This window comes from Sparus aurata, chromosome 11, assembly GCF_900880675.1.
Source record: "Sparus aurata chromosome 11, fSpaAur1.1, whole genome shotgun sequence".
NCBI lineage: Eukaryota > Metazoa > Chordata > Actinopteri > Spariformes > Sparidae > Sparus > Sparus aurata.
Window position 1 is genome coordinate 22,689,357 of NC_044197.1, and position 12,994 is coordinate 22,702,350.

General features: G+C 37.5%; 1 protein-coding gene across 2 annotated transcripts in view; it reads left to right on the top strand.

Moving 5' to 3' along the window:
- fcho1 (FCH and mu domain containing endocytic adaptor 1) overlaps positions 1 to 12,994 on the top strand; it is a 61,506-nt gene that overhangs the window by 27,015 nt on the left and 21,497 nt on the right. The window contains exons 3-7 of one of the 2 annotated variants that reach the window (XM_030432748.1): positions 4,854 to 4,945; positions 8,104 to 8,178; positions 9,617 to 9,758; positions 10,057 to 10,209; positions 12,022 to 12,126. In XM_030432748.1, the coding sequence (XP_030288608.1) occupies positions 4,854 to 4,945; positions 8,104 to 8,178; positions 9,617 to 9,758; positions 10,057 to 10,209; positions 12,022 to 12,126 (567 nt within the window). The remainder of the gene's footprint in view (positions 1 to 4,853; positions 4,946 to 8,103; positions 8,179 to 9,616; positions 9,759 to 10,056; positions 10,210 to 12,021; positions 12,127 to 12,994) is intronic. The other variant, XM_030432749.1, reaches the window with a different exon arrangement.

Below are 12,994 nucleotides of genomic sequence, written 5' to 3' on the forward strand. Positions count from 1 at the left end.
TAGTCCTCAGCCCATACTTCCCAGTTCTTGATTCATTTGTCCTCACCTGCAGGGTTAATCGACAAAGACGGAAATATTTGCTATCAAATGACAGGACTGCTTGTAGATTTGCTCTACCTCAACAATGTGTTTCTTCCACCCAATATGAAAGTTAAGAGGACACAAAAGAAGATGGACTGTCATTGATAAGAAAGGAAAGGAGCAGATTCTGTAAATGTGCTGCTTTAAGAGTCAGGTTATGCTGGGAAGGAAGTGATAGTGTCATTTAAAAAGTTTTATAGTTATTCAAGCTGCCACACCACACTGTGCAGTGAAAATCCAGGCACCATACAGAGAAAGAGGAGGCATTTTATTTTTTTCAATGAGGATAATGACACATTTTCAGACATTCTCTCCTGAAAGGCATTTATAGTGTTATATAGTATAGTATGGTCTCATTGTTAATGTGAAAAGTGTGTGAAAAGTGACAGAAAAAGTCTTGTAACGAAAAAAAAAACTTGAGAAAGAAAAGTTCAGTCCCTGTCTCTGCTCGGCAACTACGTTGTAGTGTGAAATGTGGATGAATGTCAGATTGTTGATTTTGAGAAAACGTGGCAATAAGAGGGGGGGTCTTTGAACAAAGCTTTAAATTAAATCATCCAACACTTCTAATGAAGTACTAGAAGCTTCAGGGGTGTCAAAGCTGGAACGATTAGTTGATCGAAAGAATTGCCAACTTTTTTTTTTTTTCATCAATTAATTGTTTGCAATTAATCAATTTTATCAATTTGCAATTAATTGCAAAAAATGTTAAATATCTGCTGATTCCAGCTTCTCAAATGTATGAATTTACCACTTTTCTTTGTTATTTATAATATTAAATGAAGAGTTTATTTAGTGTGGGTTTGACAAAACAAGCAATTTAAGGACTTCACTTTAGGCTCTGGGACAGTGGCATGAAATGGCACACTTATGGTTGCATGTCGAGGATTAAAAACTACTTTATGAGAAGTTATATTGAGTTAATTTTCAGTTTTCCTGGCGAGGTCATGTGTAGATATTAAATCAATTGCAAAATTAAATATAACATGTAAAACATTTAAACTGCTTCTACAATAAAGTCCAAACCTATTTATCTGAGAACAGAGTATATTTCATCATTGTCAATTGCAAATCCATTTAAGCACCGTGATAATCAATGTTCTGACAACAAATGGATGAGCTGTATTTGCATACAGCCGACAGACTAGCTTGCAAGCAGTGGTGGACAGGTGCTGTGTGTGTGTGTGTGTGTGTGTGTGTGTGTGTGTGTGTGTGTGTGTGTGTGTGTGTGTGTGTGTGTGTGTGTGTGTGTGTGTGTGTTAAAGCCTTAGACTGGCAGCTCACCTTTCTGTGGCGAGGGTAGAGTTTCAACAAAAGGCGTCTGCCAACTGCCCCCATCAGTGAACAACACCACGCTGCCTGCAGAACACCCATCTATTGTTTACAAAACGCTAATGTCAAAGCATTCAGCCACAGTGTGATAAGACAAAACCCTTTGTCAAGAAGAGTAGAAAATAGGATTGAACATGAATAAGAAAGAACACGACTGATATTGGATGTGTCATGCTGCGTTCGGAGTGATTGAGCAAGACAAGAGCCAAAGAGAAAAAACTGTACTTCAGTCTACTTTGAGTCATTAAACTATCTGAAAGTAGTGGCGTATGAGACTGCAACATTAGTGGTTTTATTTTAAAAATTATTCTACATGGCATTTATTAAAAGTGTCAGACCACAATGACAGAAATTATATCTGATTTGTATTCACAGTAATGGCGGTCTATAGACATCTGATGCACGTAACAAGCTCGCTGTTCACTTATGGTATCTTCACAGATGAAGATTTTGTTTCATTGAATAAAGTTTGTGTAATACAATCAGATATATGAGATATGATTTCTGCCACCACCCTGATTCAGTTGGGTTGAGAAGAATTGACCTTCAAAAACTTCAACATCAAAAAAAATATTACCTCAACCTTGTAATTTTTTGCTGTTTTTATTATGTAAAAAGTATATAACTGATGCTTGCTTTTGGGGCTGATACTGTTATTAGAAAGTAAAAAATGTCTATATTGCCTGATATTCACACATTCTTTTTTGCAATGATCTCTCAAATGCAGTTATCAAATGCAAAAAGATGTGACAGAGACGGAATGTGTTACAGTTAAAAAATAAACTTTAGTGTCTAACATGACAGCAGTGCACTAAAACATTAAACTTCACTGCAAATGTAATTATTATGAATAATCCCAATGACCTTACAAAAAGAGAGACTTCATATTTGTGCATAACAGACAACATATACGCAGATACCAATATATCTATAATATGCCAATATTGACCAATAATATCAACTTTTCAGCCAGGCTCTAGAAAAAGGGATGCAGGAAGGCAGTTCATATTCATGTCCTAAGTTTAGACAGGTGAAGGTTAAAAGATTGATAGGAAATTGGGTATGTTGTATCTGCTCTAGGCTGCCACTAATGATTATTTTCATTATTAATGGTTTGATCTATCAAATGCCTCACAGATTCCTAAAGCTCAAGTTGACTTTTCAAAATGCTTTTTTGTCTGACAAACAGCTGAAAATCTACTGTTTACTTTCATATAAGCAAAGACGAGAAGCACATGCTCACAAATGAGTAGCTGGACTTAGAGAATGTTTGGCCATATTTCTTGAAAATTTACTTTCAAGGACAAATGTGTGAGACAGTTGATTTTTAAGTCTCATTCCTAACTTGTCAAAAACTGACGTTTTGTGATTAGATAGCACGTGTTATGGAGACTATTTTTGCATGAATATGTACACAGGTGTGCATTGAGATTTTGGACTGAATGTTTGCCCTTTATTATTTATAATGAAGAAAAGGTGAGCATCTTCAGCTGATTTCAGCAGTGATGCTTTAGTGGCAGAGCTCGCCTGGTGTTTTCTGTCAGCTCTTGTGTCATCAACCTGTCTGAGACGCCTCTACAAACAACTGTTTCTCGTCCTGACCACTGGGAGTGCTTTGCATGCTGTGTGAGTGTGTGTGTGTGAGTGTGAGTGTGTGTGTGTGGTTTTGGGTGACCCTTTCTTGGCATTCCAACCATTCCCCTGGTACCTGGGAACTGGTCTGTTCTCCTCCGACATGGTATTTTTAGGTCCTAAGAAGCAGCTGTCTGTGTCTAAGTCTGCACACACAGCCGGCCGTCTGTTGACTGAAAAATGTGGCGAGGCTTCAGAAACAGCCCTTTGTAATAATGCTGCCTCAGTCAGGCTGTTTTGGGGATTATGAAGACTTAAGTTAACACAGGTGTGGGTGTAGATAATTACGAGTGATGCGTGTGAGGCAGCGCTGTGGTCTTTGTTAAGTTTGCTTAGCTGCAAGGTAGGCAACTCTTCTCTGAACAACAGCTCAACGTCGAGGTTTTCTCACATTTTACCTCACTTTGTCACCTTGAGGTTTTTATGCCTGTCAGATGAACAGTGAACAGAAAGGCAATTCCCCCACGTCTAGCCGACAAAAACCTTCTTTTTTCCAAACCAACATTTAGACAGACATGTTTTACATTTAAAGTGTCAGTTAATGTTGTACATCAGATGCCTAAGAGCATGTTGACTATTAATAAATACAACAACATTTAAATTAAAAAATCACTACAGTGAGTGTGTTCACTCATGAATTGAGTAGAGATTGACCATATGTTTTTTTCAGGGCTGGCAACAATTATTAGTGATCAATTAGATCGATAACTGATATTGTCAATATTTATCTATAGATAGTTTATTTTCAGTTAAATTGACGGTCAACATTTGGGTATTTCTTTTTTCTGCTACATTTTGGAGGCCAACATACTTCATACTCCAACACATTTTATGATAACTTTGGTACCAGAGAGAGGCAGCAGCATCAGGGCACATTTTAAAATGAGTTTATTTAATTGGGAATTAGACCAAATAAACAAAACAAAAAACGTTTGATCCAATAACAGGAAGAATGCTAAAGTTTGGATCCATCTATCCTTTGTACTGAGTACCAATCAGCACACAGATAACTGGTGTCAATATCTAAACAAAACTGTGACTGTTGTTTATATACTAATGATTAAAAGTTCATCACTTCCTAATTATGAGCAAACTTGTACTACATAAACAAAGCCAATAGAGTGAAAAATATTTTATGCAGCCTTTTTTTTTTTTTGCCAGGTACCATTTGTCGGAAATATTTTGAGTGCTGGTGCCAATCTCCAACCTTTAGTGGTGTATTTAAAAAAAAAAATAAAACAGGCCTGTAATTTTCAATTGTGACCAACTGCGCAACACAATGTTTGTAAGGTAAAACTTCAGTAGCTCAGTTAGTACAATGTGCACCGCATGTACGGATGCTGTCTCCTCGCTGCAGAGGCTAAGTTTCGATTCCAACCTGTTTGCTGTGCGGTGGCCCCTTGCTGCACATAAAGCGATGAAAAGACCAACACACTATAAATTGCACTATTGATGTCAGTGTCGATCAAACTTCCATTTGTGTAGTTCATCAGTTGGTTTCCAAATCTACACAGAATCCCAAGCTGGTTTCATATAATTTTTAGTTGCGGTAAGTGTTTGTTGAATGTTCTGTATGCGATTGATGACAGACAGGTGAAATATTTCCTGGGAGCCAGTGATAAGTCTGTCTGATAGCCTTTGGAGGAATACCAATGGCAAAATGTAATACTTAAAATCACAACTGTGATATTGCTGCACTCTCTCTCTTATCTCTTATCTCTTTAGCTGTCTCATGTTGGTTTGCGGTTCATGCTGCTAACAGACGGTATGTGTGTGTGTGTGTGTGTGTTTTATTTGTACCTTGGCAGGGGGAGAAGAATGCCGGCTTTGACGTGCTCTACCACAACATGAAGCATGGCCAGCTGGCAACCAAAGAGCTAGCCGAGTTTGTCCGTGAGAGGTAAGGTTTGTGTGTATTTGTGAATATTTGTGTGGGAGGTGATGCAAGTGATGGGACTCGAGTGAAGAAATTCTACATTCTTTACTCTGTTCACTTGTAAAGAAAGACGAGAGATTGTGCAAAGGTTGGGTGAAATGGTCAGAATATAAATGAACTGTTTTGGATTTCATCTCTCACCGTGTCAAACAAAATATTCATGATTATTGCCATAATTTTAATCATTTCAAAGTCCTGTTGGCAGAATGCGCTTTACAGAAGGAACACTCAAACAAGTCTTTCTTTGTTAAAACGGCTTCACTCGTCTTTCTCTACTCTGATCTCTCACCTCTGTCCTCACCACAGTGCTACTTTTAAAGTGCTCTATCTCTCAGAAACTCTCACACATAAGTCTGAATAGGTGAATTACCACTGTACGTCTTTTATCCAAGTTTGCATCTTCTGGATTTCAATAATCTAATTTTAGAGTTACATCTTAAGAGGAGCTATCAGACACCTCTGGTTCCCAAAGTTAAAACCTCATTCATTTTTTCGTCCGACAATGTCAAGAGTCAATGTTTCTTTATTTCCATGCTTTTCTCATGGATCATAAATTGCTGACAATGTCTTTGTCAGAGATTTGTTAGCTTGAGTCTCCGTCTTTTAACTGGACATTATGTTTGTAGCCATCGAATGCATATTAAAGACCCTTTTATAAGACTTTTTGTTTTAAAACTAGTGAGCTGTAAATATTAAAGACAGCACTTTTAACTCACTCATTAAGCTAGCATTAGCTTAATTAGCTAGCTGGCCACATCTGATAAATATGCCAGCCACTGTTTCTATTCCTGACATTCCAAAATCGACATTGATGATCTAGAAATCTGCTGAAATCAACAACATTTATTCGCAAATTACTAAGAAGTTCAAGTGGTTAATCTGCCACTGTTATTATTGTAAAAACTCGGAAGGCTTGACAGGCACGACCAAGGTAGCCGGTTACCCAATTAAAATGTTCTTCTCTAAGTAGGTAGTTTGTTAAATTAACTACTCTGTCTTCTGATCAGTGATTAGCAGTGAGTAAATTGAGTGTACAATGAGGTTCCCACAGGAGTTTGTCCTCTCACAGCTGGAAGTTAAGGAACACAGTGTGCACTGTCAGACCAGTGATATAATCCTGACATTGATTCAGAGCGCCTGTGCACATTCCTCGCAGGGGGAAATTCACTTATCTGCCTGGACTGCAGCAAAGAACAAATCAGCAGTCAGGAAATGAAATAGAGGCGCTGTGGGTAAAATTGAGTGTAATCCCGCAGGATGGAGGAAAGGCAATTGTGTTGATAAGTGTCCTCAGTCTTTCTCGCTCCACTTGCCTTAAAGGTCATTTTGATGTATGAGACAATATGAAACACTCAGTGAAATTACCATAACAACTCCAACCACAGTCTTAAGGCTTCTGAGTTACTGCATGTTACATTCACTGCCCTCACCTTGGTACTCAGTTAAATGGACATATAGCTACTTTAGTGGAGAACTGTTAATATTAACGAGACAATAAGCGTCAGTCTTAAAAAATTAGTTTGGGGTTCAAACCATTAGTTAATCCAGCAGTGCACTAACATAAAATACAGAACTATTTTTATAATCAATGAATTGTTGCAGCCTTTCGTTGAGGAAAAATGACAATGTCAGATATTACTTTATTGAATAAAGTACCTGTTGTGTTCCTGATTGTGAAAATTAGCTTTCTATGTCCTATATTATAGTAAACTTAATATATGTGGGTGCTGGGCTGCTATAAAGGACAAAACAAGACATCTGGAGACATCATCTTGGGGTTTAGTGAATTGTGAAGCAGACATTTTTCACTATTCAGAGACATGTTTTAGTTCAAAAGATTAATCAATCAAAGTGAAAATAATTAACACTCCACTGGTTAATGTGTTTAAATTTTTAGTTTGGAGTGCAAAGGCATCGCTATCTGTCAGGTCAGCACAGATCTGATTCGGAATTAATCTATTTACAAGCACTATTGTCATTAATTTGTTGTAGTGTTTCTCTGCACATGGCAAATGTAATCCTGTACTTTCTTACAGCTCTGTTTTTGGCCTCCACTATCCCCTGAGAGAAATATCTGTCTCTGTGCTCAATGCTCCAGTATTCTCACTGTTTAGTTACTTACTGTGTCTGTCCGCTGTGTGGTTTCGAGCAGGTAACAGAGTTTTCGGAGCTTGTTTAGTAGAAAACTGCCTGCTTTGGCCAGATATGGAACCATGAGAGGAGTGAGAGTAAAATAAAATAGTAAATGTGATGTACTAAAATGTTTTAAAGCATTATAAAGCCAAGAGGAGCAGTTTCTATGTTGGTTCATCACATAAATTCAAATATGGATTGTGCCCTCTATGGGTTGGTATTCAGGTGTTGTTCAGAGGATACAGCCTTAGTATATAGACAAGCTAAATAATTTGATTACATCACTTTGTCGATTTAATTTAAGTATAACAGATGTCATTGAAGAAATATCCTGTATAATTGAAACTGAAAATATTTATGAGGAATCTTTTGATACATTTTGAGTACCGACACAATTGCAGCATCACCACTCAATTCCAATAATGTTTGTGTTTAATTGTGACTTTCAGTACTTGTGAGGAGCAAGTTGTTCTGTTCACCCTCAGGATATTTGGATCAATGCGCCTTCGTTGTTTCTCTGCAGGGTCTACAGATGGTTATTAAAGTTTTATGCCCAGCCTTGCAAAACAGGTCAATTTATCATTTAAATGTGCCTTATTGCAACATTTACCCAGCTCTGATGAAAATGAATTGTTATCTGGAGTAGTGGAGAGTTCGGGGCAAATGAAGAACAAGATGGAGAACGTAACACGAGGCCATTAACAGAGGCAATAGAGTTGTGTGAAGGCACTATTTGAGTACATTATATTCACCAGTCTAAGGTTTATTCAGAATAATTTTAAAGAATGCACCCAACATTGTTTAGCCTGCCATGTTACTGACAGCTTTAATAGACAAAGAAAAAAAATGCATTGATCCTCTGACATATACACAAATACATACATTTAAACCCGTTTACTGCATGTATTGTAATACATGCAGTAAACGGGTTTAAAGTTTATTTGACCAAAAATTTCAGGTTATTGTTAATTGCCTTCTTGTTTTTGCAGTGCTGCTATTGAGGAGACCTACTCCAAATCAATGAGCAAATTGGCAAAGATGGCCAGCAACGGAAGTCCACAGGGGTGAGTGCCACCATTTAATCACAGATTAGTAGACAAACCTCACCCAACAACACTCCCTCATCCCCTTCATTGCTTTACAGTTGAATTTTTACTGTTTGAAGGTGTTTGTTAGTGTAATAATTATAAACGTTATGATCATATGGCTGCATATAAGATATAAATAAGGACCATCTGCGTCGCCAAATGTCCACATTTATGATTTTAAAAAACTCCCTGTCTGGTATTTTGCCTATATGGTTGAATATATATATATGTATATTGTCTATCATATGACAGATTTTTTTCCAGGTTCCCATATTGTAGAGAGTGAGATTTACATAAATACAGTTTATGTATCAAAGCACTCAATCCACATATAAATGCACGCAGCCTGCTTTTACAAACTGTGCCTTTAAACGAACTGTCAGGACTGTTACATCGTGATACCACAAATATAGATGCAATGGGCAGTGCTTGCTTAAACCTGTGAGAGCTGACCAATCACCTAGACCTTTCTGGAGGGGGGCCTTAAAGGGACAGGCGCTACAATGATCGTTTGGACAGAGGGTGGTTAGAGGTGCTGCACCAGTGAACAATTTGAGAAAAATAATGTGTTTGTTGAAAATTAAAAAGTATGTTAAATATTTCACTAGAATAAAAACATTAGTACAAAATTAATACATACAAATAATAACATAATAAGAGACCTTTAAATGCTTATTAAAGATACTTAGTAATGAACAGTGACAAAATGGTGATGCTAATTGATTCCTGTAAGTGAGAAACAGCACAATTAGGTGTCTAATGAGGTCCTGCATGAAGCGTTTCTGCCAGAGTTAGAAAGTTTTGGTTATTACACTTGAAAAGTTTTTGTATTTATATAATTTATCACCTCGTCTCTGTAGGACACAGCAGTGTTTGCATAAAAAATGTCATGACATTTAGTTGGCTGTTTGGTCCACTGTCATTCACATCTAATCAAACCACACACACAGTCTGGATGAAGCTGAGCTGAGTGTTTGAATGTTAAAATCTTAATGAATTATAGATAACAATTCTTTTTTCAACTTTAACTGTGATCATTGCTTATTCAGTCTGGACTGTATTTAAAGAAATACACTTTTGATTTAAATAAACTTTTTAGGGCCTTTTAGCTATAACAAATGGCAGAAAATCCTATTTTTAGCGACCCCCAGTGTTTTTATTTGTCACCTTGCTGCAGTAAGGTACTGCTTCAATACACTGTTGGGTGCTACTGTATGTGGTTACAGGTCCAGTTGAGCCCACTTCAAAACCGGGTGTGGTCAGTTGTTAGGCTTCATTCAAGTCTTTGAAATTTACATCTCCATGCCATTTGTTTTTCATAATCACACATTAAGTCTTTATATCAGAAGAAATGTTTGAGTATGAATGTTTGAGTCTTGTGTGTTTGTTTGATGCTTTTGTATGTATTTCCCAGGACTTTTGCTCCCATGTGGGATGTGTTCAGAGTATCTTCAGACAAACTGGCCCTCTGCCACCTCGAGCTAATGAGAAAGATGAACGATCTCATCCGCGAAATCAACAAGTATGGGGACGAGCAGGTCAAAATTCACCGCAAGGTATGCACCCAGGCTGAGGGATGTCTGATGATGTACCACTATCCTGAGAGAAAATGGGCTGATTAATTTTGTCCCTGAGCATGTGTTTGTGAACCAAGACTTGTATATTTTCTCATTACTGAGTCCTGCATCGAGCCTCTGTCATCCTGATCTAATTTATCTGACACAAAATCCAATTACTGTCTTCTCCCTTTATGGTAATTGCTGCAGTTTCCCTGAAAGTATCAAGTACATTAATGATCTGTATAGAATGTCCATGTGTTGTCTTTGTGTATGTGTGTGTGTGTTTGTCACCCAGACAAAGGAGGAGATGGTGGGGACAGTGGAGGCAGTGCAGGCACTGCAGGTTCAGAGCGGTCACCTTCAGAAGTCAAAGGAGGGTTACCACGGCAAGTGTTTGGAGCTGGACCGGCTCAGGAAGGAGGGTGCTCCGCAGAAAGAACTAGAGAAAGTTAGTCACTGCTTTCTTTGTTTTCAAGATTGTTTTGAAGGCAGTACAGAGCAGAAGTTAAACAGGTGAGATGCTAAACACAATTTAGTGGTTGGTTTAGGAAAAGAACATATGTTTTATGTCTTGTTGTGTCTAGCCATGCAGATCAGTTTTTGTTTTGAGTTGTATGACTTTTGTCTCTGAGATTTCTTCTTCCACCTTAGTACACTGAATATCAGTAGAATTGAGACTGTTGTTCTGACGGTACGGAAGCATTTTAAAAGATTCAGCAGCACTATATCTTTCCAATAAAACATACTGCAGTCACATAGGATAATCTAACTATTCCAACTGTGTGGTACTGTTATAGTTCATATTGCAGCATCTTTAATCTTTTGCGGAAGAAATATACTCACCCTGCGATTATCTGACACTGCCATTAATTTAATACTAGCTCTTAGTTAATCCTGAAATTGTATTTCACATCGGGGTTCAATTACTACATTTCCTGGTGCTACAACAATGCAACCATATCACTTTGTCTATTTTATGGTCTTTATTCTTGATATAAAATCAGTGTTATTTGCTACGCAGCATGATATCTGTACCAGTGTGAGTAATCCAGGTTTAAAATGAGAAAACGGTTAGCCCTGAAGTTAGATTATAAAAAAAATAGATTTTAACTTAAGCTTAAAGTTCAGTCATTTGAGATATATTTATATAGTTAAGAGTTTAAGATGAATACTTGGACCATGATTGCCGAATCCCACAGAAAATCATAATGCATAAATATACTAGAATGACACACCAAACATTCCCCTTTGATTCAATCAAGCCTAATCCAATATCAGATGAAACATATTTAAATCTGCTTGATACAGAGTTTTATCAGGATCCACATCAAATTGTTCTCAGTAGTAGATACCAGCAACCTAAATGTACCTTTTTTTTCTTTTTTCATCAAGATCTCATGCATTATTCCCTGATAGATTTAATGAATCGGACAATGGCAAAGTCAAACAAGAAAAAATTCTGATCTGGTCCTCTAACTGGATCCACGCCAAAAGTTAATAGAATTGGCACTTAGATGTCATTATATAAAGAACACAAAGAAACTTTGTTTGTAGCAATCCCATTCAGCAGCATTATAAAATCTGGTCAGTCTATGAAAATAAAAATCTATCCTTAGCTATGTACATATAGAAATAGTTATGCTACAAAGAATAAGTACAGGAGTAGCTTCTAGACAGTAGACAGACCTTAATAAACAGTTGTTGTGCAGTGAATAAATAAGTACACGGTTAAAGTGCAATGACTGAATTAATAAGTAAATGCCTAATAAACAGAATAAATAAATTACATTCAAGTCCGGAGCTTCTCTGTGTGTCTCTCAGTGCGTCTTGTAGACAGCTGGATGTGAAAAGGAACTTAACAGATTGGATTAAGTGTCCTGCATCAGTATTCTTAAGTAAGCTCTTGGATGTTATTATTGTCTGTCTTGTGACCCCAAAAAATCCCTCATATGCTTGTTTCTTGTGGTCCACTCATGAGACAAGAGTGTCTATTATATCGAGGTTAATTAGATTTATCCTGTCTTGACAATTATGGGAAAGAACATTTCCCAACTGTTCTGCTCTCAGACCTCCACTCTGTGAATACTCTGCTCCTCTTGAATTGTGGATACAGGCAGAATACTGAATGAAGTAGATGTAATTGTAGCGCACAAAATTATTCCCATTCATTCACTGAGCTATTTGGTTTTTTTGTCAGGTTTGTGAATGAGAGTCTTTAGCTAAAGGCGATTATTTTCCTTTTCCTTTTTTTTTTCACTAGGCGGAGCTGAAGTCTAAGAAAGCGGCTGAGTCGTTTGCGTTGTGCATCGAGAAGTACAATCGCGTGGGAGGAGAGTTTGAGCAGAAGATGAGCGAGTCCTCCCAGGTCAGTTCTGAGTACATCTGGGACAAGGGCCACTTTTTTTTGCTGCTCCCACCCTCTGATGTGGTGTTTTCATGTTTTTCTTCTTCTCTCGGGCTTTATCTATCTCTTCATCTCTGTGACTCACCCTCTCTGTAACCTCCCACCACAATTTATTATCCTAGGTCATGCCTTCCCCAAAAATGGAAACCTCAACCCCACGACTCCTAAACACCCACCCACCCGCACAACACATGCACATCCAGCACATCCTGCACATCCTGGACCCCGCTTATTGCTTTTAATCACTGCCTCCACACTTCCATGGTTACTGTTGTTGTTGCCATGGAAATCTTGAACAAATCCTGATGTGTTTTACATTTCAAATGATGACTGAAATTCTGGTGAGCAATTTTCTCTTCTAATAGCATTAAGGGGGGAAGATCTACTCATTATTATGAAGGGGTATGTGGAACCTGGGAGAAAAAATTGTGTCAAAAGATCGAAGAAGAAATGCAGATCAGTAAATAAGAGACCAAGGTACTTTTTTATTGTACCTGAAGTTCGAGGAGATCACAAGATAAATTCTTGCTGCACATTACTGCATGTTATGACTATATTCTCTGTTGCTGAGCACATAAAAAATAGAGAGAAAAAGCACTCACTTTTTATTCGGACACCACGTGCAATATCCAAATCGCAGGAGTTGCAGGTTTTGATAAAGGTCAAATGTGTCACATCATATATATTAATATTCATAAATAAAACGTTGGGGTGCTACAGCAGTGAAATACAAATTAGATGTAAGGGAATATGCTTGTTCGGTACAGACCAGGCATATATCACATCAGTCATTTTCTTTATTTTTTTCAGTGAAAATTAAATGCAATTT